The sequence below is a fragment of the Poecilia mexicana genome, unplaced genomic scaffold (assembly GCF_051168715.1).
Source record: "Poecilia mexicana isolate PSO_F unplaced genomic scaffold, ASM5116871v1 scaffold_12, whole genome shotgun sequence".
NCBI lineage: Eukaryota > Metazoa > Chordata > Actinopteri > Cyprinodontiformes > Poeciliidae > Poecilia > Poecilia mexicana.
The window spans coordinates 15,380,217-15,404,503 of NW_028263381.1; the positions used below are offsets into that span (position 1 = coordinate 15,380,217).

Below are 24,287 nucleotides of genomic sequence, written 5' to 3' on the forward strand. Positions count from 1 at the left end.
GATCATCTGACTTTCAACGCTTGTAATTTCCAGTGTTCCAGGAACAGGAAATGTGTTTTAAGTTGTGGTTGTAGGTCACGGCAACAACAAAAAAAAAAAGCCTAATGACAAATGTAAAAAGACCAGAGGATGTGAATTATTTCTGTAGATTCAGTGTTTGCCTCCATGCATGAAGAATCTGTCATAATTCTCTAAAACTCTGTAAGTTGAAGTGCAAGCTTTAAACATTACAATGAGCTTTTGCAAAAGACAAAACAATAACCACTGCAATCTTTCAAATGAGTTTTGACATCCAGTCATGTTTGTCGTTGACTGTGACTGCTCCTGCAGCTGTGCATTTTTATCTAATGCATTTGTAATTTATTATGAAAATGCAACGACATGTGCAAATTTATGTCACAGTTACATGCCAACCACAGGAACTTCAAGGTCGCTATCTGTGGTTGGCATTTCACTTCTCCATTTATGCTTCAACGTGATATTTGCTGGTTAAGGTGTGTCCACACAAACACACCTTAAAATACTAAAACTTTCATCCATTTTACCCGAGAGTTCATGAAACGTAGCGGTGCCCTCGCAAGCATTTTTACGCTACTTCTCAAATCTAGTCTTGACCACAAACCTTAATATATTTTATTAGGATTTTATGTAAGAAATGCTCAATTGTGAAGTGGAGGTGGTTATGCAAAAGTTCTACTCATAAAAATTCAAAGTTGTCTTCACAAAAGAGTGGCAAGAAGGAAACAACTGTAGAAAGAAGGGCGACTTTTTGGCCTAAAAGCAAAATGGTAAATGAGATGGAAGAACATCTCCCTGAACACATCATTGCAACGGTGAAACATGGCGGTGGCAGTGTCATGCAGAGGGGATATTTTTCTTTAGCAGGGAAAGGAAAGATGATGATGTAGATGATGACGGGTCAATCCCAAAAGAAAACGTAGCAGCTGCAAAAGACCTGAGGCTTTAGTGGAAGACACAAGAGCTTGAGCTATTTTAAAAAGAAGAACGGGCACAACTTTCAGTTTCTACGTGTGCAAAGCTGGCAGCAATATGGCACAAAACACTTGCAGCTGCAGTCGCAGGTAAAGGAGGTTGCAGACTTTGCACAGGTTTCAAGTTTGAGCTTGTCAATCACATAACATCCCAATAAAACATCAAACTACGTGGTTGAAATGTGCAAAATATGTAGCGGCAGAAGAGGGACAAACGTTTTTACAGCAACGTAGACCAGAAAGAAGTTCCTTGGCCAATACCCCGAATTACTCAAAATCTCAGAAAAAAGTCCGTTAACGTTTCAGAAGAAAGATGATGTCAAAATAAACTGAGTTTTATTTTAAGCTAAATATTACTGTAACAAGTCGCATCTCTTGCCAGTAAAGTCAAGGCACTTCCTCATCTTCAGCTGATATTAGAGAAGCTGCTGCTGCTTCGCTTGCAATCCAGCAACTGATCTAAATCGAGACCTTTCTTTTTCTCATGCACGTACAAAGAACTGAAACCCGCCTAAAGTCTCAAAGTATGCTTGAGTTATCAAATTTTTTGAAAATGAAAGAGTCTGAGACCAATATTGTATGTCTTCACTATTGCACAAAAGGACGGAGCTCAAATTTCCCCTGGCAAAAGAGAAATGTTAAGAACCGGTCTCTTGAAATAAACCGCTGTGTGTGTGAAAATGTAGTCTCTTTAATTAAGTAGACAACAAAGTCAAATTATAAAAATACAAAAGTCTATATTTATTGCACATACTTTTTAAAATGTGTTTACTTTGCAGCATATTTGGGCTTTATAAAAAAAACTATACATACTATCATTTCTTCAAAAAAAGTGACATGTTTTTTGTTCATCGCCATTGTGTCCTCAGTACTTTGCAGATTGTACTCGACGCGTTAGTGCCGAGCTCGTCTTCAGATCTTTCTCAAGAGCAGCGCAGTCGCATATAAAGGATGTGACTAATCCTCTACAAGATCCTCTTTCAATTAGAAACCTCCTCAAAGTCTCATGAAGAAGAAGCGGCTCCCGTTTTTACCCAATCGCAGCAGAGTCTTGTCGGACTGGGACACAACAGTCCTCAACTTCTCCGCTGATATCTTTTCACCAAAAGAGAGCCGCCTTGTTGCTTCCTGGAGCAAGTCAACTCTCAGGTGCTGCAGTTGACGTACATAAGAAGATCCAGAAAGCTGGCATCAAGGAAATTAGAAGCAGCATTGGTCCAAGATGAGGGCAGGATGTCGGCTACGGTTGTTTTCCCTCTTCCAGGAGGTCCCTCCCTCAGGTAACAAGACTTCACCGGTACTTGGGAGTAGATCCTGGAGTCTCACTGGCATCCCTTCCCTGAAAATAAAAATAAGCTCTGTAATTCTGAACTGTATAACAGCTGAAGGCATCAGTACAAACCCTTAGTTTCATGACACTAATGTAAATACTGCCAGTAATTAAAATGTCTACATATAATTAATTTTATTTATATGTAGACATTTTAATTACTGACAGTTTGATTTACTAGCGAATGGGAGTTTTAATTGGGTGAGGGTCATTTCATCCTTTCACCATGTGGGTCAAGTGGCTAACATGGGGATCAAAACAGAAATGAACATAAATAAGGTGTAATACAACATTTTTTTATATATTAATATTAAATTAGGTTGAAATATGAGCAAACTTTTGAGCATCTGCATAAGTTGCAAAAATACTTAACAGAAAAACTATTGCTTTGAGTATGAAATTGCCTATGGGTAAGAAATTAGTGCAGTTGCGTAGCTACAATGCCTGGGTTGAAAGAATCAGTTGACCTTGGAATCGTTTTAATTTCCTGCAGTTCAAGTTGTTGGGCTTTCTGTAAGTGAGATTAGAAAGGAAGAGGAGTCTGCTATTTTTTCCAATGGGATTGGAAAACTGTCTCTCTGACTCACTTGTTTTGCAGCCTGTGAGGCGGCGAAACTATCAGAGGTGTCTCGTTTCTTTGTAGCGAGACAGAATTCGGAGTAACGGGCTTTCAGACGCAATCTCAGATTTTCCTCCGTGGGACGCGCAGCAAAAAAAACAAACTCGATGAAAGAGAATGTTAAAAGAAACGATGTTCTTGTTTTACTTCCTTCTTGAACATATAGTTTTATATAATTGTGTCTAAAATAGGTGGATTTGCCTAGACATAGTTTTCTACATTAGTAAGCGTTCTTTTATTTTATGCATTTAGCGTAGTATTTCAACTTCATTTCTTTTCTTTCTTTTTTTTAGATAGTTGTTTTCTCTTCTAAAGGCTTTTACTGGAACCTAAAGGCAGTGATGATGGTAGAGGACCATGTCACTGTGGACAACAAGAAACCGACATCAAACAACACAACAGTATCGTAAATCAGCGTCACGTCTTACCTTCAGTAATAACTATTTCCTCAACTTCGTTTCCTTTTTCTTTCTGCAGGCCTGAGGGGAAATTAACATGTCAGGAAAACAGGGGACTTATTTAACCACTCAGCTAATCAGTTCCAGAGTTAATAATTGTCAACTAATTTAATCATCACTAGTGTAAACGTATACCAGATCTAATATATCAGTGATTTGACTTCAATGGACTTTTTTGTAGCTGTTAAACGTTAGTAAAGTTGTTGTTCAGGTGCAGAAGAATGGAGCTGTTCAGACTTACAGGCAGCTGCAGACGTGGACTCCTCATCACCGGCCAGGCAGCTGTGGGTCCTGGAAGTTCTGGCACCTGTAAAACAAGGGGACCTTTGATTTAGTGTGTTGATGCAAAATGTTTGATAAAAATATACAAAAGCATGAATACAAGGAAAAAAACGGTGGATGGTCTGTCTGCCTCTAAAACCATAACGCAGCACATTAACATTGAAATAAGACATATTAGCTTTAAACTGATGGTTTACAGTGTGTTTTCTATTAATTTCTCTTGCTACACATTTAACAAATTTGGAATTTGAAGTTTAGGAACAAAACGCAGCACTTTTCAAAAAATGCTATGCTAACTTTAGTAAAGATGATTAAATTATCTTTTGTTGCATAATAATAATCTCACAATGAAAATTTAGGAAAAATCCAGACATTAAGTAACTAATAAGATTATTGGTTCCCACACTTATTCGTAATCTTAACAATTCAGTTAAATGTAGCTGAATCATTTTCACTGCAACCGTTTCCTTTTAAATGTGGATCAGAGTATTTAGGAACTATAACATAACATCCTTTTACTCTGAGGTACAAATATGTAACAATAGGCCAGTTTCAATTAGCTACTAAACAAAGAGGGAAACACAAGAACTTGTACTTATGCTAAGCAGAAATTAAGAAATGGCTTCAAGATAAAGCCATAGTGTCTTTAAAAAATAATTATTTCTTAATTTGGGATGTCTTTTCTTATTTTAAGAATTGTTACACTTTTATAGTGATGCCAACAAATGTGGAAGGTGCTGTATGATAATGTTAAGGTGTTATTACAAGAGCATGACTTCATTTTTCTTTCCGTCTCTGATTTACATAGTTAACACTTTGTGTGAAAACAATATTCTTGTAAGTATCGCTGAGAATGCTGACGTTTCCTGAATTTAATCACCCGGAGATTTCTATACCCGTAACTCAAACAGGATTTCTTGTCAGATTAGCCCGATCGTTTATCTGAAAGTGTGTGTAATAAGTGTACAAGTGAAGGGGGTGTTAGTTTGGATGATGAGGTGAACAAGCGCTGGACCCAAAAACCACCTACGTATTCACAAATAGCTGTGAATTTCCCTTTTAGCAGATGAAAACCAAGCTGGGTGATTCCAGGCAGATTCATGAAGTCCTCAACTTCAACAATAAAAAAAAGCAAAGTCATGCTCACATGACTTGTATAAACACAACATGTCACATGCTGGTGAAATTCCACTCAATTTAAATTACAAAAGGTACAGCGCTAAATCAAGCATGAGATCGTCAAAAACATTTTGAGAAACGCTTCTTCTTTCAAGTGGAAATTGCATTGCCATCGCCATACATAAAAAAAAAAACTAGATTTATATTTCTCATTGAAATAATGTTTTATTGTTGTTGACTTTATCACAAAGCCTTTTTCTTCTTCTTCTTTTTTTTTCTTCATCTCTTTAGCGACGGAACTAAAGTTAGGTGGCATGTCTCCGGAACAGGAAGGATATAAAAAATGCTGCGAACTGCACTGGCAGTAATGTCAGGTTGTTTGAGCTTTTAGGTCAAACACTAAAAACATGAGAGAGAGACTCCAGAATTTTCTAGCAATGCAGCAAAGCTAAATAAAGAACCAATGTGAAAGTCAGACTCCAGTGATGCTTCCCTTTCCCACAGGTCTGTTATGCATCTCTTCTAGATCTGTGTATCACTTTTTGTTTTACTTTCTTTCACAATTTATCTATGTTTGCAAAGGCATTTAAAATTCCCAAATGTGGAAAATTATTAGCTTTATTTTTTTTTCAGACTGATGCTTCCTTTAAAAAAAGGTAGATGTTACTCAACAGGAGAATATTCAGATTTTCACAAATACTTTCTTCAGTAACTGTATAGTGATCTGAAACTTAAAAGTGGTCGGAATTATATGGTGAGGTAATATATGTGCAAATGCTTATGAACAAAATCTAAACACTTGTAGAATGTGCTGCAAATAATGATTTATATTGCTATTCAGACTGTCTGGTTCTTGGTAGATTTTTTTTTCCAGATAGTAGCATTGCAAACCAACAAATTAAAAAGCTTTAGTGATTACATTATAAATGCAGGCAGGGATTTCTCACTAAGCTGCAAAACAAATAAAATAAGAAAACAGTGGTAGGATGTCCTGAGAAAAACCCCAGAGTTCACGACCAAGATAAGATTGAGGGATGGATGGATTGATGACCATTTTTTGACAATGTAATGTTGACAAAAATACTAATAAATTACATTAATAAGTTTTGGTTCTGTATTTAATAGAATAAGCAGGTAGTTACCTTTTCGGCGTCTGTAAATGACCACTCCAAGACCGGTGGCAGTCAGTACTAATCCTAAACACAGCACAACGATGAGGATGTCATTTTCTCCTTGACGGGGCGGTATATCATCTGTAGTAAGAGAGAAAATACAGAGCAACCTCTTTTATTATATTCATCTTGGACAGCCATTGTATGCAAACATTTTGTTGATGTCCACAGATGTTTTTTTTTTTTTTTTTTTTTTTTTTAACCACTTTGGAAAGAACCAAATTTACCAAAAACAAATTGCAGCAGACTTCCCCATAGTGGACAAAAGCAAAACTAATAGTTGCTGTGAAGTAGGAATAGTTTAGCCTTATGCAACAGTATTTGTGCTGAGCTTCAAAAGAACTTTCCAGATTACTTTTACTGTTTTTGTTGGCGGTTTTCATTGTTTCCTAAAGAATACTGGATCCTCTCTACTTTAAGCTGATCAAGTTCTGCCTCTAATCTTTTAGAATACACTTTCCAGTGAAACTAAAAAGCAGACCGTATATCAAAAGAAAAAAAAAATCTGATGATTTTTTTTTTTCCAAGCACCCCTACACGATGTTGAATTGTTCCAAAACACCTACAGTTGCAGTAAAAAGAAGGGGGTAATTCTCGTATCTCTTTGCCACTGGAGGAAGGTGCAAAGACAGCTTTGCTTTCATGTCGACTTGAGGGAGGCTGAGAGTTAATTTCAGATATAAATAAAGGGAGGGGAAGCATGCACAAAACAGGAAACTGGAGATTATATCATTTCTTGTTGGTTTTCAGAGTCAGTAAATTTTCTATAAGACATAAACGTCTTATAGAATTGATTCTTTTGCCATTTAGCACCTTTCTGAAGCAAGCTCTTTGAGCACTAGCTTAAAAAAAACCTTCACAAATGTTAAGAATTTACCTGGAATGTGAAATGTTGCAGACGAGTGGTCTTTTGTGAAGTTACATGTGTATTTTGTTTTCTCTGAAGAGCTGACTTCAATCTGACTGATGACTTTAATGAGACCGTCTGGCGTTGTTGTCGTCGTGGTGTTGGAAATGTAACTCTGCAGGCGCTCGTCCTGCCACACAACGGGGGACACAGGGTATCCCTCAGACTGGCAGGTCAACACCACTTTATCCCCCTCTGCCGTCCTCTCAATCTGTTTTGAGATCGAGTGATATGGTGCTAGAAAAGAATAAAAAATTAAGATTAGCAACATTTTATTAGAATAAATATTGTAAACAAGAATTCAGATGTTGTGTTTGGGTTCAGATATAATGGATTGGCTTAAATGAAAGCATATTTATGCTTTGGAGGCACAGGATACAAGTAGATGTCGGACTTTGCACATTTTTGTTTGTTACAATATTGTCATTACACACCTACTATTCCTTTGATTTCATAATTTTGCACTTTTTTGGCTTGAAAAATCAAACAAAATCCTAATAAAGTCTAAAAAAAATGTTTTAGGCATGTGAATACTTCTGCAAGGAATTGCATCTGATAAGTTCTCAAGTTTTTTCTCTATCAAACTGAACAGTGATGGGTTTAGTTTCACTTTCAAAATGAGTTTTACTCTTAACTGCCCAGAAATGACCATGTGCAACAGTCAATGAGCAAGACCATTCCTGGAACAAAAGCTATGTGCTAATGAACAAAAAATGCACATCGAAACGGACTCAAACCATGATCTTACCTCCAACTGACAAAGCTATAGTTTTATAATCGGTCCCTTCTGTTGTTTGAACCAAACACTGATACATCCCAGAATCAGTGATCCTGAGATCTGATATCTGTGAAGTGAGATGGAAGAAAAAAAACATGTTTATATACCATAAGACAAACTACTTCAAATGAGCTTGAATCATAACTGCATTTCTACTTCTGTCTCTAAGCATTTAATGAAGTACAACAAAACAAGATCACAAGATTGTGTTGCATATTTCTAATGCACATATTGCCCTAACAGGATTAAGAAACAACAAACTTCAGCGTCAGTTATTCTTAGCACCATAAAATATGTTGGCAAGTTCAAACAGGCAAGTAACATGCGGCATCAAGAAATTACCCAAATGTCTCATCAGTCATCTGACAATTGTTTTGTAGACACTGGTTAACGGAAACTGATTCGGTGCCAGAAACATTTGATTTTTCTTTTTCTACAGAGAAAAGCTTCTTGTGGCCAGGCATTAAAAAAAATTGCACGTTTGCTATAATGCTTAAACTACATCGCATCTGGTCTACATCAGTGTGTTTGTATTGTTCATATTGAGTAAATAAATAATAAAAAAGAAGAAATACCTGTATCTTTGCCCAGCTATTTTTCAGTTCATCGGTGAGAAGCTTCACTCGACCCTTGAACTTTGAAGACACAGAGCTCTCCAAGTTGTTAACTAGCCGTATCACTTCCTGATCCGGACCGGCGTCCGTAAAGTGCCAGATAACCTTGAGGTCATTTTGAGGATTTGCTGGTTTGGAAGAAAACCTGCAGCCCATCACAACACTTCCTCCATACTCAGAATTATATGAAGTGTGCTCTGCCTCCACTGTAAACAAGGCTGCAAGACAATAATGTGTAGTAGATGTTTTAGGATAAACTTGGCACAAAATGCATGGTATACACACACATTAAACATCAGTTTCATTTAAGTGATAAGCTTGCTTTGCAGATTTAAGTTAGCTTGAGTGTCAAACTGGAACAGAAAGCTTTCCTCGTGTTTCACAAGTTTATAGTTACTACCCACCTGCAAGAGATGGCTGCAGGGACACTTGCAGAACTACAAGAGCTACAACAATGACCAAGTCCATTGAAATCTAAGAATGGGGGAAAAAAAAAAAGTGTAAACAAAATATTGAAAACTTTTGGTCACAGATAATCACAAGACACTTTGCAGATGCAGCTCAGCTGAACATTCTGGTAAAGTGCATGACACTCAAATAATCAACAACACATGATGCTGAGATATGCATTTTTTCATCACTGACCTAAGTATGACTAAGCTCTTGCTGTTGCAAATAAACCTATTGTCTGGCGATTTATTTTAGATGACATCAGGAAACCACAAAAAATACAAATATGTGTGTTCAGTTCTGGGTAACATCATGTTTCTTCGGCAGGATGATTCATAACGAAGAACTTCATGGCAACAGCAAAATATTTTCACGCAGTGAACTGTCTTATCTGGTTTTGCCATGAATATGTTTTACGAAATATTTAGTGCTAACCACCTATGACTTCCACAAATGACTTAACAACATAAGCCGAAATTGGCTTTGGGTCTCGGCTAACTTTCTGACTTATCAAATAAGGACTGGACTATCAGTTAATGCAGATTCCTTAAAGCACCGTTGGTAAAAGTTGGTACCTGCAATTCATTAGCAGGTGGCATTATGGCTTTTTCTTATTTTTGAAAACTCAAAATACTGTAATAGTAAAATCAAGTTGAGATGTAAATGTAAATCCTCTATTTGTCCAGACTTATCAAGACAGCATAAAAACCTAGATAAGTTATCATGGAATATAAACACATGCCATGCTTGCAGTTTCCATAAAAGGAGATTTGTAAAAATATAAATAAATTAAAAAAAAATGTTGGTAGTGCTAACAAAACAAATAACTAACTCTTAAAATATTTTAAAACATACTATAGTTAAGCTACTAAAATAGACAGACAAAAGCTAGTATGACTATGTGAATAATAAAAATAGGTAGCTGCAACTACTAATCAAGGCTAAGTAAAGCAAAAAAAAATTTGAAAGCTATAAACAGATTAATACTCAAAGTGCTGTCCTACCTGCAGACTGATACAATCAACCTTTTGTATTGTCATGTACTCTTTCCTTCTTCCTTCACGATTAAATGCTCCAGTAATCTCTCCGAGCGGTTCTAATAAAGAGGAGGTTCTTCCTCCTAAAGTGACCCACCCCATCACATGGCTTTATCTAACTTAACTCAGTCACATGAATAAAGTTGAAGCGTGCTGCTCATCAGCGACTTCACAAATATTACTACATACTATGTGTTCACTGTGTTTGAAAAATTGTAAAACTGTAAGTAAACGATGTAAAGAAGTATTTAAACTTGTCTCTATGTAGATATAAAGACCGAATTACATATTTTACTACGGAGGACCTACCATAGACAGCGAGTAGAAGACGCGCAGTTTCCACCGTAACCGGCAACGGCGTAAAAAAGCGTCCAGGATCTGTGAAGGCGTGAAGAAATGAGACGCGGCTGACTCAGTGTGCGTTTTATACCCTGTTTTTCCCCACATTCTCGAGTGGTGTCTCGGGATTCTCCTTTTTTTTTTTTAAGCCAGCCCAGTCACCATTACCGTAAAAGTGACAGCGCGTTTTTTTTTTTGTTTTGTTTTGTTTTGTTTTTGTTTTTCTTTAATAAGAACTTAACCATAATTTCTCACCAACATGAGCAACCAGGAGCTTCTTTAATTAACTGTGAATCACATTATGTCGCACGTAAAGTAATATAATAAAAAACTCACGTACAGTAAATAACTTAAAAGAATAAAAACTAAAGTAAAAATTAACACAGACATTAATTTCAGTGTTCATATATTATTACAGTATTAACTTCTCACTCAAAACTGAAGCTATTCGATTTGTCTTATGACTAGGTGAATATACAAGGATACAGTAAGTCCAGAAGAATAACAATGTGATTTTACAAGTTAATATTGAACTATCAGCTCTGGTAGGCAACAGGCAGGACCTCCACTTAAGTATGTCACTTAGTAATAGAAATACCACATGGGTGCATGGTGCACTTGTGGTTTTCTCACCATGACTCTGTTTTTTTTTTTTGCCATCTATATTTCGAAATAGCTGACTTGTAAGGGTCAGCCAGCTTGGCAGTGAGCAGCAGCATGTGGAGGAGGGACAGTGCTTTAGGGACTGTTTGAAAACTATGTAGCTATCTTTCTGCCAGTGACTGACTCATGTTTATTTAAAAAGTTGAATCAGCGTATCTTTTTCTGTCTCCATCAAATTTTCCATTGCACAAATGTATTTTGTCCCCTGAAGGTAACTGATTGTGGAAACGTTGAATAAGAAAACATCAGAACTGCTAAAATAGGTAAATGACCAAAACGACCAATAAATAAATTAGACAAACCAGCTGGAACTGTTGATCAAAATATCTAGATCCCTGGTTTAAGGAGACAAAGGGAAAACTTTTGGCTACTTTTTGAATAAACAATTTGTTGATTTATATCTTTCTTTTGTTGTACCTTGTGCCATATAGCAAACAATTTGTGGTTTTTCAAGCACTGTATGCAAATGCAGTTCTAAATGTACAATCCAGAACAACAACAATGTTCCCAACACAATACGTACACGTTCACAAGATGTAATCTCCAAAAAAACAAAAACAAACACAAAAAAAAAAAAAAACAGGAAATTTAAATAACCCTGAGTTTCCATCCACAGCCTTGCTGCCAGCCAAGTGGAATTCCCACCTGTTCTGCAAGAAAGGTATGTGATAATTTAACTGTTTATCTCTGGCACATATCACTATGATATCTTTACAATGTGACTGAGGAAAATTTTGTGGGTTTGCCAGTGATTTATTTTTTCTTCCTGTCCATGCAGGTACACAACAATCTTCCTTCCAGTTTGGTAATAGTCTGTGTCTGATTTTTACCAGTTCTAATGTTATCTCAGAGTTTAAAATCCTTTACCATTTTTCAATGTATCTCCTGGAAAGCTATTGTTGTTAATGCTACCTCCCCCTGTGACTCAAGCCAAAATGATACCTGTCACAACAGGGAAGGTTTCTGAGATGGGTGAAAACTCTTGTGTGGAAACTGCTTTTCCTCTGCTAATTTCAGATGTTAATGTTAAATGATGCTACCAGAAAGAGTCCTGGTAAGATTTTTTTGTAATTTTTTCCCCCCTTTTTTCCTTTTTTTTTTTTACAGTCCCAATGAAAGGTAAGAAATTTGACTTTGTTTTGTCTAGAAGAGTTAACGGAGAAAAATTATTCTGCTTAAGTTAGATGAATCTAGGACGTACTTGCGGTCTAAATCTTTTCTTAATAAATGTTGAAATTATGGAAGTATTTGTGTGTTTTTACTCTTGATGTTGGTAGAGAACAAATTGATTTTATTATGTTCTAATACATAAATCCCTAGAAATAATAGAACTATCAAAGGGTGTGGTCTCTTTTTTAGCCTGAATATATGTCCATAACATACATAGAGTGTAAAATGTGTTGTAGACTTGGAAGAAATTCTATATATCTTCAGCTTTTTTATTTATATTTCCTTCTCATTTCTGGAAATGTATAAATATTTTTTTCTTCAGGTTCTTAGTTTAGATTTTAAATATATAATCTTTAAAAACCTTGTTTTTCAACAGAGGGAGCCATTTCTCTGTCTTTTCTCTGCAGCAGCGTGAGACACTACTGCACACAAAATAATAACAGCAGCTGGCAAACAGATTTAATCCACCTTTAACTCTAATTTGTGCAGAAACTGAAAAATAGCTTTTGTTATTTATAAAACCGACATCTCTAAGTTAACTAAAACGAATAAAAACAATAATATGTAACTTATTTTGAAGATCTACCCGGAAGTAAGGCATTAATAAACTTCCGTTTCTAGAACCGCAGCTCACGTTGCCTTTGTTTTCATAAAAACCCTTGAATGTTTCTCTGTTTGTAATATAGTTCCTGTTACTTTTACATCTCAAAGTATTCTAGGTATGTAAAACTCTCATTTATAGTTAGCCAAAACTTAAACGTAATGGATTAAAACGAAATCTTTTAAGGAGGAACAGAATAAGCTATTTAATTAGGTTAGCCATATTAGCTCCTGTCATTTGTTTTCCGAGTTAACTGAAATGATATGTATGAAACTGTCTCAAGTGTTTTAGCAATGCACAATGCAGATCATTCGGTTTTATAATAGAAACTGTAAGCGAATGTGCTTATATTTGCTTATTGGGTTAATTAAAGCATCGGACTGTAGTTAACCCCATGCTAAACAAGGACTTATTTGCTCTGTAGCACTGGCAAGGCCACTGTAATATGAAAAAAAATATATTGTTGCTTTTGTCTCAGTTGCAGAATAACTTTTCGTCTTTCTCTATGTTTTACTTCTCAGTTTCAAACATGGGCTTTCTCATGTCTAAATCCATGGACGCAAACTTGCAAAAGCAGCAGGAGTTCATGCTTCACAATTCACGGTTGCAGGTAAGTCAAGGTGACTCCACCGCCATTAAAAGCTGGTACTGTACTTTAAAGGAGTTTGGTTGTTAAATTTTTAATCAGATGCATCAGTTCATTAATTAAAATCATTGCGGACTGCTTCAGGTTGGTGGTCATGAGTTACACTGATTAGCTATAAAATGTTTCCATAGCATCTTATATTTTTAATAGAGTGTTTTTCAATATTGAGAAACAAAAAAGTGAATCTTATAAATGAGTCACATGTGCAATGTTTGACTAAAAAGCCAGATGAGAAGCCTGAGTTCTAGCAAAATTGCTACTGAAAGGTGCACAGAAAAGTGACGTGAATGGCAGATTTGTCTCCTCTTTTTCAACTGTGCCATTTTCATGAGCAGGCCCATGTTCTCCTTAATTGTGTTTCTTGTCTTTTAACAAACTTATACGTATACAACATGTATACCTTTCAAATACATATCCAGAAAAGTTAAGATATTTGCTTAGGTTCTTCTAGTCTTAGTCGTTGCTGAGCAGGATGCGTCACCATGCTCATGCACTGACGATTTAATCATAATGCAGCAGATGCATCACCAAGTCGAACATTTGAATAATGTGTTAGGAGAAGATCCTTGGTCTCATCATGTCTGTCGCTGCTATTCTGCATGTATCCTCTCAGGGATCAGACAAGACGTTGTTTCTGAAAGTAACTGAATGAGAATGGGCAGGGCAGCAACACGATGTTATTTTAATTTATATTTCACCAAACCTTCTGTAAACCTGCAATAAGAGATATCCACTCATGAGGTAAAAAGCCTCTGTTACTGTTCAAACAGTTGTAAATGGACTGAATTTATAAAATGCTTTAGAGCCACATTTACCAGTCGCACCTTCATACCAGTACACAGATTGGCTTTGGTTTAGGTGCCAGGGCCACATCAACATGTGACTGGAGGAAACTGAAATTAAACCCTTAACTTTCAGATTGTAAGGCATCTACTCTTTCCACAGGGCTGTCGGACGTGATACAGAGGTGAACATTTTGTAACCTAGACCATTTATAATTGCCTATGAAAATGTATTCCTTACCTGTATGTGTTCTTTGGTTTTAATCATTCTGTTATTCTATTGTTTCTAAAATAAGAAACATAAATGAAGGAGCTTATTCGTTGCTCTAGATTTTATTTGGGGATAGCAGAGTAAAGGGAGATGAATGCAAATACCTTCTAGGATAGGTTGGATGAATATTCATGATGTTTCCTGGATTCATTAAATAACGTACTCAAAATATGACGGCATGGATGCTTGGGTAGATGTTGCATCCATACATCAGAATGAAACACTGACCTGTCTTGTCCGTCGGGCGTTTCTGTTTTGCTTATGAGTCACAAACCCACCGTTTCAACGCTTTCCTCGTATTTCCATCTGGAGGAAACAGGATTTTATTGCTCTCGTTATTATTTTTTGTTCCGTTTTTTTTTTTTTTTTTTAATTCAAACAAAATATTATTCCCCTCCCCACCCATGTTCTCCATTAGAGATAATTTAGTTTGATTCATTCATGCCTGCAAGCCGTCGAGCAGCAGGTGGGATTCGTGAGTGTCATAATGTCAACAAAATTATAACATTTACACCCAAAAGGGTCTCTCTGTGGTCTGCACCTGAAATCTTCTCAGTTTTTTTTTTTTTTTTCAGCTTTAAACGTGGAAGATGATGACTAATACAACACAATACAGCGATGCCAAAGGTTTGGCAATTGAATTTCACGACTCATCTGAGTCCTGAAGGTGATTCATTGAGGGATATTAGATGCATATTTATGCATTACTGAAGTGGCTCTGCATTGTTTCATAGCCTCAATGCAGAGCTTTCAGTTTTTATAGTTCACACACTCAGAAACACTTTCTATACAGTTTAATTGCACACTTTAAGCAACGTAATTAAAAAAAAAGAAATAAAAATGTGGAGTAGATGAAACATTCAGTAAAACTGTCCTGGGTCACCGAGGGTGAGAGCTCTTACTGGTCAATTATATGAAATAATTTAACTACTTTATATTTGAAATTTAATTTGCCTAATTGAATAAGTCAGAGTGACCCTTGTCGTTTTAAAATGTCTACACAAAGCTACGTCGTTGCCTCCCCCTGCATTAAGATGTCAAAAATGTCTTTGTCTGTTTTTTTTACGTCCCGTCGGTCACGGCTAATTGATCCCTGTCGTGCCGTTGCCTTAAGTCAAAGCTACTCGGTCATTGTGTTTGAATAATGGCCTCCAGAGATCCACCATAACATTTACTGGATATTGGTCTGATTTTTCTGACGCATGCCTTTAAAGCTAATGCAAGCATTGGAATGACGTAGGTATTGCCTCTTTTTTTTTTTTTTCTGGAAAATGTTTGGCTGCTAGCTGGAGCAGTTCTTCTCTACCATGTTTTGTGTTAATGTGAGCATGGAGGTGAGCCAAGGTCTCGCCTTGCACTCTACATTGTTTACTAATTTGGAAATGAAAAATAAAAAAAAGCCTCGAAGCGCCGTAAAGAACACTGGATATTAGATCCCAGCTTGATTCCTTTTGAGAAGCTGCCCATGTTTTGCTCCACTGATGTACTTTTTTATTATTATTTCAAAATGCTGCATCTTTTTTAGTGAGGTGCATATCATCAGCCTTGCAACTTTTTTTAGTTTGTAGATGTTATTTAGAGTTTTAGTAGGATTTCCATTCATTCATTTTTACATTCTCTGTCTTTGCAGGGTTATGAGGGTGAAACTTGTTTGTATTATTCTTAATAATTTTACCAAAGAGGAAGAACGCCTCTCCATCGGGTTGGGACAGCATGTAAATGTCAACTTGAGGCCAGTAGAGAAGTTACACAAAGAGCATTTGGAAACCAAGTTGCACAATTGCAGAGAGTAAACTTCTGCTCGCATCTTACTGAGAAGCCTCCCTGAAATGTAATCCCTCCAGGAATTTCGTTGAGTTGCTTCTGTATTCTTTGAGCACATGATGGATTGTGACAGGGGGCAGCATGATGGTGCAGTGGTCAAGTGTAAAAAGGTTGTGGGTTGGAATCTCCTTGTGGGTGAAGTTGGCATGAACCCCGTGGGGTTTTGTGGATTTTCTTTGTGTTTAACCGCTCAAAATGAAAAGTGTTTTTGGGTGTGATTTCCATGATAAGGTATTTGATTGTCGTATCCACTCCTACAATTCTTGTATTGTGCATTTGCAATTGACAGGTTTGGTTTGATCAAGATCATTTCCGGTGCAGTTTGCCTGACTAACTTTACATGTCCCAATATGTTTGTTGGAAAGTGTGTCATCGCCTCGGGAGCTCATGTATTTCCGTAAATCCTTCTTCTGTTTGGTGTTAATTGGAGAGAAAAAGCCTTAAGCGAAACTAATCTGAGATCTATGAGATGTGCTGATTAAAACTTTGCGTTGAAACTTAGTTATTCCAGGTTGCCACATATCTGAGTTTATCAGTGGCATAAAAAGCAATCACCGATCGTATGTAGGCGCTACTTGTTTTGAGTGTGTGCTTCCCTCTGTGTTGTTGTCTGACTTCCCCTCCCAACAGCTGCTACAGTGAAGTGTGAATATCTAGGCTGATTTGTGATGATTTCTGCACTTTTTTTTTTCTCAAGTTTTTGCCCGAATTTGATTCAGGCTGAAGCCCTTATAAATGTCAGTGAGTTTCTGGCTTGGATTTAGCTTCATTTTCTTCTCACTTTGCCACCTTCAGGTTGGATTCATGTCTCATTTCTTCTTCTCACTTTTTCTCCACTGCCGTTTCCAGTCACTGTCTCGGCCTGTGCGGTCTTTCTCAAAACCACTTTGTCATGCGAATGTTTCGCCCTGTTTCCAAGAACGCATATCGAATTAAATTCTCATCAAAGTTTTCAGAACAACTAAGATGTCATCAAGTTAAAACTGCCATTTCGGTAACACCGTTCCATATTTACTGGCACTGTCGCTAAAGAGTTCAGAAGGAAGCCCGACTTTTATTGCATCATCACTCATTGAAAGATTCAGGAAACTCCAATGCTTATCTTGAGAAAATCCTTTGAGTGTTATAAGACAATGGCTGGGCTGTACTCCTGCTGTGAAGAAGCTCTCTTCAGATCGGTTCTGACATGTCTTTAATGTTTGCCTCTCCTCAACTCACCCCACAGGTTTCTTATTGGACTTAGGTCCTGGCAGAATGCTTTAAACTTTGTGTCTAAAGAAGCATTGGAGATCTAATAATGAGATAAACTTGGAGTTAGACATTAATATACACAAAGTCAAAGTTGAGGCATCTTGATCAAAAGGATGCTAACTGGACCCCACCCCAAATGGGCTCCTTATTGACTTTTACCAAGCAGTTGTTTGAGCAGTGGCTGAATTCGTTCACCTAAGTTAGTCTTTGCAGTCTGTTTCAGATTCGACGAAAAATCAGTAAGTACTCTACTTGACTTTTCTCTCTACAGTTAAGTGTAATGCATCCACCTGGGCCATTTCATGGTTTCTGTTCTCATTAATGTGCACCATCATCACTTTCTAGAACCACTGACTCGTATTAGTTTCTGCCTCAACGGGTTTCTGCTTCGAAACATTACTCAGCCGAGACGAGAGCTTCTCTCGTTACCGGAGCGCTCGGCTCTAACGCTGCTGTAAGTTCCCACTTCCTGGAACGAGTCATCGGTGAGGTCAGCACGTGTCGCTGGTGCTATCAGTGGATTCCGAGGGCTGGTTTCACGTTTAATAGAGCTGTGAAACTTTCTGCTAAAACTCCGAAAAAAACACATGGTTAAAACCTCCAGTCATTCCCAGGTCACAGTCATAGTAGTCAGGCATTGACTCTGAATGGCCATGTTTCCCTCTAGGGATCTTTTGCAGTAAGTGTAACTGTGACTAATGCTTTTATTCGATGTAAGCTATTTAGCTCATTTAACGTTTGAAACATTGCTAAAGTATACTTTTTGTAACTCCAGTCTGGAGAAGTATGGGGTGTGTAAAGCTATTTATGTTTCCAGATTTTGTTCATTTCCCACAGACTTAATGTTTCCTAAGATTCTTTGTGTCTTTCCTGTCATCCTTGTAAATGTTCTTGTTGGCCTTCCTTTATTTCTTCTGTTCTTTGTTTCTTCCTTCCTCAGTTTCGTCCTCATGTTTTTCCTTACGGTAACTTCCTTCTTTCCTCTTTTGTGTCCTGCTGTCTTTTCTCCCCCGTGTCATTGCTTCTTTTCTGTCGTTTTCGTGTTACCTGCTGCCCTCCCTTCGGCTTTTTCCATTGTGTCGTCCTTCCTGTCAAATGACCTTCCTTCACTTCCTTCACTGTCTACCTTCTCCTTTGTGTTCTTCTTTCCTTCTATCCTTGTTTTCTTCCCTCTTACTTCATTCATTAATAATTTCATTTCTTGTCTTTGCTTTGTCCTTCCTCCTTCCTTCTGTTTTGTCATCACCTTGTATTCTGCCTCCCTTCTTTGTATCCTCCTAACTTTTCTTTCTTTGCTTCCTTCCTTCTATCCACTATCCATTTACTCCAAACTCCATATCCAAACACTTCCCACTGTAGAAATGTCTGCCATAAATTAATGGAAACTTGTAAAGTGTAATTCTTATATGGATAATTTCAGGGGACTGGATCTTGTAATCTTTCCAGTTAACATTCATAAAAAAATAAAATAAAATAAAACATTTCTCCAGCTTGTCAAATATTTGGAAGTGATGCAAAGCGAGCTAAGGCAAAACATTTCTGATTTTTAGATAGAAATAGAAAGCATCAGAAAGAAATGAGCATCAACATCTCTTTCCCCTTCATGACTTCTTCTTTTCTCGTGGAGACTTTATCATTTTTCTTCGCTGAACTCTGAAGTCATAATATTAGACTGACTCCATGGCGTTTCTGTTGCTCTGCAACATTGAGAGCGTTTGCGCGTATTAAAGCATTACTTTCGAAAAAGTAATGCCTAAACAAATGTTGTCTTTTTTCCTGCAGAGTGTAATGAAAAGACTGAAGCACTCACACTCAGTCCTGGTGATGCATCTGTGTGTTTATTGCCTTTGCAAAACTCTCAAGACTTCCTGAAACTCCTTGCGTAGGACTTTTGTTTTGCCACATTTGACCGTTGTTGGTTAAAGTAATATAAAACTCACAGCAGCTGATCATACTCTGAGCATTCAGTCCAACCGTATATTTAAGGAAAATACAATTAATTCAGTTTAAGAGTTGATTGCGCTTTGTGAGTGCAAGTAGCTCAGACTGTAATTTTACCCAGAAGTGACGCTTTGGCCTCATGATTACAGGTTGACTTTGCTGAGTAGTTTCTCTGTTTGCCAAAGCTAACTAGCGTTAGTTTGTGATTAACCCACCTGGCCTCCTTCAGGAAATGCATCATGTCTTTACCAGCAGGGACCTTTTTTGTTTTCTCACATGAAAAGAAAAAATGGAGTTCAGGTAGAGATGGAAATGCACAAAAGGAGCTAGATCACCTGACAAAATCTGGTTAATGTTGCAGAAGAGGCCAGGCCACATAAACCAACAGAAATAAGGCCACTTTATAAAAAGCATCTGTATTTTTGGTCTGATACCCTTTGAACATTTTTCCGCATTTCATGTGACAACCAACAAACTTCCCTGTATGCAATAGACCAATACAAAGTGCTGCATTATTGTTAAATGGAGGGAAAGTCGCAGTTTTCATAGTCTGTACAAATATAAGATCTGATAAGTGTGGTGTGCATTTTAATCAACATTAAAATTAGAATTTTGGACTGTAGATTAATTTGAATGTAGCACAAAATCCATGCATTAAAGTATTTTGAAGGTAAATTAGGAATATTTAGGTGGAACTTCAAACATTCAGTTTATGCAAAGTGTTTACAGTAAGATATTTGATATGTGCTAAAAATGCACCAATAGGCATTATGCATTCACCACCTAGCATTTGAGGTAGTTTGACAAAAATTTCCACCAATCATCTGCTGAAGGTTCTTCCTTCTCTTTTTTTCATAAAGGCAATATTTTTTTACTTTGTTCCCTGATTTTCTCTAACGACCTCAAGGATTAATAAGTAAATTAGAATTAATTAATTTTTTTCACTGCTTATAAAGACACTTGTTTGCTGTAGATTTTATTTTAAGGAATTAGAGTTAAGGGGGTGGGATATTGATCACAAAAGAAGAAATTCAAAGCGAATGAATGTTTTTGCGAGACTCTGAATGTGTTCGACTTGCTAAGGATCTTAGTTTCAGCGAAATGACCGATGTGGCTGATGACGGGTTGCCAGGCTATTTATCATGCCTACTGTCATCCTGAGGAAGGCACTGAGTGGCCTTGCCTGGCGTTTGACAAGTTAAAGACATTTCATGCTGGGAGTGAATCAAAGTGTAGCCAACTCCCTCATAAAGTCTTATTAAATTGCTTCTGACTCATTCAAACAAACGCCCCTGTTTTGTTCAGTTTCCTAAGAATTCAATTTATTTCATTTGTCCCATGTCTCCTCTCCCCTCCCCCACATCCCCCTCGTTTTCTTCACCAAAAATTAGATGTCTCTTCTTATGACTTGAAAATCTTTTTGTGTTAATTGTGCAATTTTATTTGACACCTGTCAGTGTAAATTTGTCAAATCAACAGCTTGTGGGAAACGGTCCAATTGACAATTTTCACATACATTGTCAAGCTCAGCTGAATGCTAGCTTTGTATCATCAGCAGGTCAGAGTCACTTTCCTGGTGGCTGAAAACAAAAACTCATCTTTGACACTTTCACTTTTGGGAAATAAAAGGCTTTTTAACTGAGAATGTCAGTCAGTCGGGCTCTGCAGGATGCGTGTATTCATCTAAATGGATGCAGGCTTGTGTGTGTCTGCGTGTGTGTGTGTGTGTGTGTGTGTGTGTGTGTGTGCGTGTGCGTGCGTGTGTCGAACAGGAAGCTAAAAACAAAGCTTTGACCTTCCTCAGGTTAATCAGCATGGATGCAGCATTCCTGACCCTGGACTGACTGACTGGCTCCACCTTGATTTAACCCCGGCAGCGTCTGACATGGCAGACTCCTTCTGTAGTTTCAAGTTTAGAATGTGGGAAATATGCAAAAATATAGAGAAACTTGTCCTATAAGCCTTTGACATGATACGTCTGGATTGAGAAATGAGCAAATTTTTATCAGGTAATCAAATTTTTTGTTTTTGAAGATTTAATTTTTGGAAAATCTGGATTTTTTATTTTTATTTTTTTACTAATGCGCTCCTTGGGTTTGCGTAGTTGCGTAGATGTTGGCCCACCCAGGAAAGCATCAGGAGAGCATCTTGTTTGTTAGGCGTGTTTCACAGCTTCTGTTTATTTCAAGTTTAATTTCAGGTCAACTCACAGAGGGAATGGTTGAAAGCCTATTTTTTTTTTAAATTATTTTCTGTCATTGCTTATTTCTTTTTAACAAAAAAGTGATGAATCATGTCCATTGAAATCAGAAATTGGCTTTTAAGCCATACCGCCTAGTCCTGGATCCTTATTTTTATTTAAGAATAGAGTGGATACAGAGTTCAATAAGCTTGAGTCATATAGACTTTTGAATTTGTAGTTGGCATATAACTTCCCATCATGGTTGTTTTTGCCAAACGGTAATTACAGTAACCTTATCTGACCTTAAACAGCAGAGGATTTAACAAAAAAGTACTTTTTTTTCGTAAAGCTTTTTGCCTTTTGGCATCAAGTTAAACTTTAACAGATTAGCTCTTGTGGGGATAAATTCTGAAAGGATCAAACCCAAATGATTTAAAATTGAAATGTTATTTTATTATTTTCACGTTAATAAAGTTCTCTATGCACATTTCATTTTGTATTTAAGTGTCTAATGACGTCCTCTTTCCTCATGTGCATCTGTTCATGCTTGTGTGTTTCTGCATAGATGGAGCGTCAGATCCTGATGCAGAACCAGATGAGAGAAAGACAGATGGCCATGCAGATTGCCTGGTCCAGAGAGTTTCTCAAATACTTCGGCTCCTTCTTTGCAGTGGCCACATTGGGACTAACAGCAGGGTGAGAGGTGGAACAGCCCCACTGTTTACACTCCTTTAGGAATAAATCGCTGGGAGAAGCAAACCTGCTTCGACCTACGCAAGTTAACGCAGCTGCTTGGTTGTTAAGGATGTTGGGTGATGACGAATATAAAATGTGTTGCCAAGAAAAATGTGAACACATTTCTTCTTTTTGTCTGTTCATCCTCAGAGCCATTAAAAGAAAAAAACCCGGCATGTTGGCTCCGATTGTTCCTCTCGGTTTTGTGTTTGCCTATCAGATGGACAGCGCCTATGGGACGCTCATTTATCGGATGAGAGGTGAGGCTTTTGGGATGTAGATGTAGAAACATGCTCTTTGGGGTTTTTCTGTTGAGATATGAACAAACATGCGACATGAGCATAAATGTCATTTTGATTTTGAGTTTTTAAAATCAGGCTCTTGTTTGTCAATGGTGGCAGGATGGCACGACAACTTTAAATGTTTTTTTTAGAGAGGGCGATCTATAAACGGCACATTTTTTAGGTTTATATTATGTAATGTTTTTATTAAAAAATACCTGGAGTGTTGCTTTGATTCTTTCATGGATGTTTGATAAATCTTCCAGTCAACCATTCGGGGTGCCTAAACACTTGCTTTCACAAAGCTCCTGTCTGTCCTGAATCTGCTGAGCTCAACATACCAACTACTTTTCAGTCCAGCTCTCCTAAATCCGTTTGTAAACTGCATAATGGAGAAACATTGGGATGACATAGTGAGGGTGGCATGTCAGAGTAGAAGCTTCTTAAAGAGACAGAGGCTCATTTTCAAGGCATCAAAATGTGGAGTAAAATTTCTTTTAAGTCATGTTTGATATATACACCATTTTTATAACAACTAAAAGTTGTTAATGTATTGTGTAGATCTAACAGACACAGCTTCAAAATTTTACACGTTTAAGAACCTTGAAAGTTTGTTAGGATATTCAGAAGCGTAAGCCAGTGTTGGGGAAAAAAAAAAAAAAAAAAAAAACAAGAATTAGAAGCATAATTAAAAGGTCCAAACTGATCATCAATGCTTATAAATTTACTTAAATGTCTTACAGGAAGAAGTGATTGTAGTTCAGCTCAAACGTACTGACTTTCAGAGGCAGAACTGCTGATAAACGTTTCTGGGTTACAGAAGAAAAGTGACTGTCGTATGTTTGGGTCGAAGACGACATCCGTACGCCGCATTCCATTTACGTTTGGTTTCGTTGCACCTTTAGGCGAGGCCGAGAATATCATGGCGTCTGAGCACGACCGTTTGGACCTGCCTCTGGGGACGCCGACGTACGAGAGCATAGAGAAGGCCCGCCGGGCCAAAACCGGCCTCATCTCTTTTTTGGAGAAGTGATTCATCAGTTGTGACACGAGTCAAGATCCAAACCGTCCGACCGGGTGCGTTCACCTGTGCTATTTCTGTTTTATCATAGAGAACAGCTGTCAGGTCCAATTTGGGTTCCTTGAACGTGTTGGAGTCTGCGGTTTGCACCAAGTCTACATCATGAACCTTGAAATAAATCTGTAGCTGTTTTGATTTTGTATAGCGGTCTTATTGCTGAAAGCTGATTGGCTTGACGAAGATTAACTGATTTAGATGAGTTAAATGTATACATTTACTGTGCTGTTGTGGTCTAAAATATAAGTGATAGTAACAAGCAGACACTGTCAATAATGCATTATTTGCTCCTGATAAATTACCGTAGGTGATGACTTCCGACCACTAGGGGGCAGAACGTCCATCATTACTTATTTATGTTTTTGTCTGCTGTTATCATAGTATTTAATGCCATATTTATATTCAGTTTCTGCTTCACTGCTCAATAATTGAGGTCATCAAACCAAAGCTTTTTATTTGTACATTTATATTTACTCGCATAATTTGCATCTGACATATTGAAAGTATTTGTAAAGCCAATAAAAAAAATAATAATCTTGGAATATGTTAAGAATGAAAATCCTAACCGATGAATCAAAATTTTGGACAACATGTAACTCTTTCTAGACCTTGGTAAAGCGCCTCAACAAATAACATTATCTCGGATATTATTTTGTAATAATCTGCCATTTTCTTGAATAAAAAAATCAAAAACATTTTATTCATCTTTATTTCATTATATGTACGTTTTTTATTAATCTACGCGCATAAACGGTGTGCGCAATT

General features: G+C 37.2%; 2 protein-coding genes across 3 annotated transcripts; one reads left to right on the forward strand and one right to left on the reverse strand.

The window, feature by feature from the left end:
• Positions 1-1,665: 1,665 nt before the first annotated feature.
• LOC106915596 (uncharacterized) lies at positions 1,666-10,607 on the reverse strand. Its single transcript, XM_088011001.1, is given in 14 exon segments — positions 1,666-2,004; positions 2,007-2,140; positions 2,143-2,272; positions 2,274-2,331; positions 2,910-2,930; positions 2,932-3,018; positions 3,372-3,420; positions 3,641-3,706; positions 5,943-6,053; positions 6,850-7,116; positions 7,628-7,724; positions 8,233-8,489; positions 8,676-8,745; positions 10,068-10,607. Coding segments are annotated over 14 exon segments (1,632 nt in total). The 5' UTR covers positions 10,206-10,607; the 3' UTR covers positions 1,666-1,857.
• A 1,907-nt stretch (positions 10,608-12,514) lies between these two features.
• On the forward strand, positions 12,515-24,217 carry plgrkt (plasminogen receptor, C-terminal lysine transmembrane protein). 2 transcript variants are annotated; one of them, XM_014983297.2, is made up of 5 exons: positions 12,515-12,649; positions 13,053-13,141; positions 21,994-22,124; positions 22,314-22,423; positions 23,350-24,217. In XM_014983297.2, exons 2-5 carry the CDS (start codon positions 13,061-13,063, stop codon positions 23,475-23,477), a joined length of 450 nt encoding a protein of 149 aa, XP_014838783.1. In that variant the 5' UTR covers positions 12,515-12,649; positions 13,053-13,060; the 3' UTR covers positions 23,478-24,217. The 2 variants fall into 2 exon arrangements, with proteins under 2 accessions (XP_014838783.1, XP_087867126.1); XM_088011000.1 differs by lacking the exons at positions 12,515-12,649; positions 13,053-13,141 and adding an exon at positions 17,966-17,984.
• Positions 24,218-24,287: the final 70 nt, after the last annotated feature.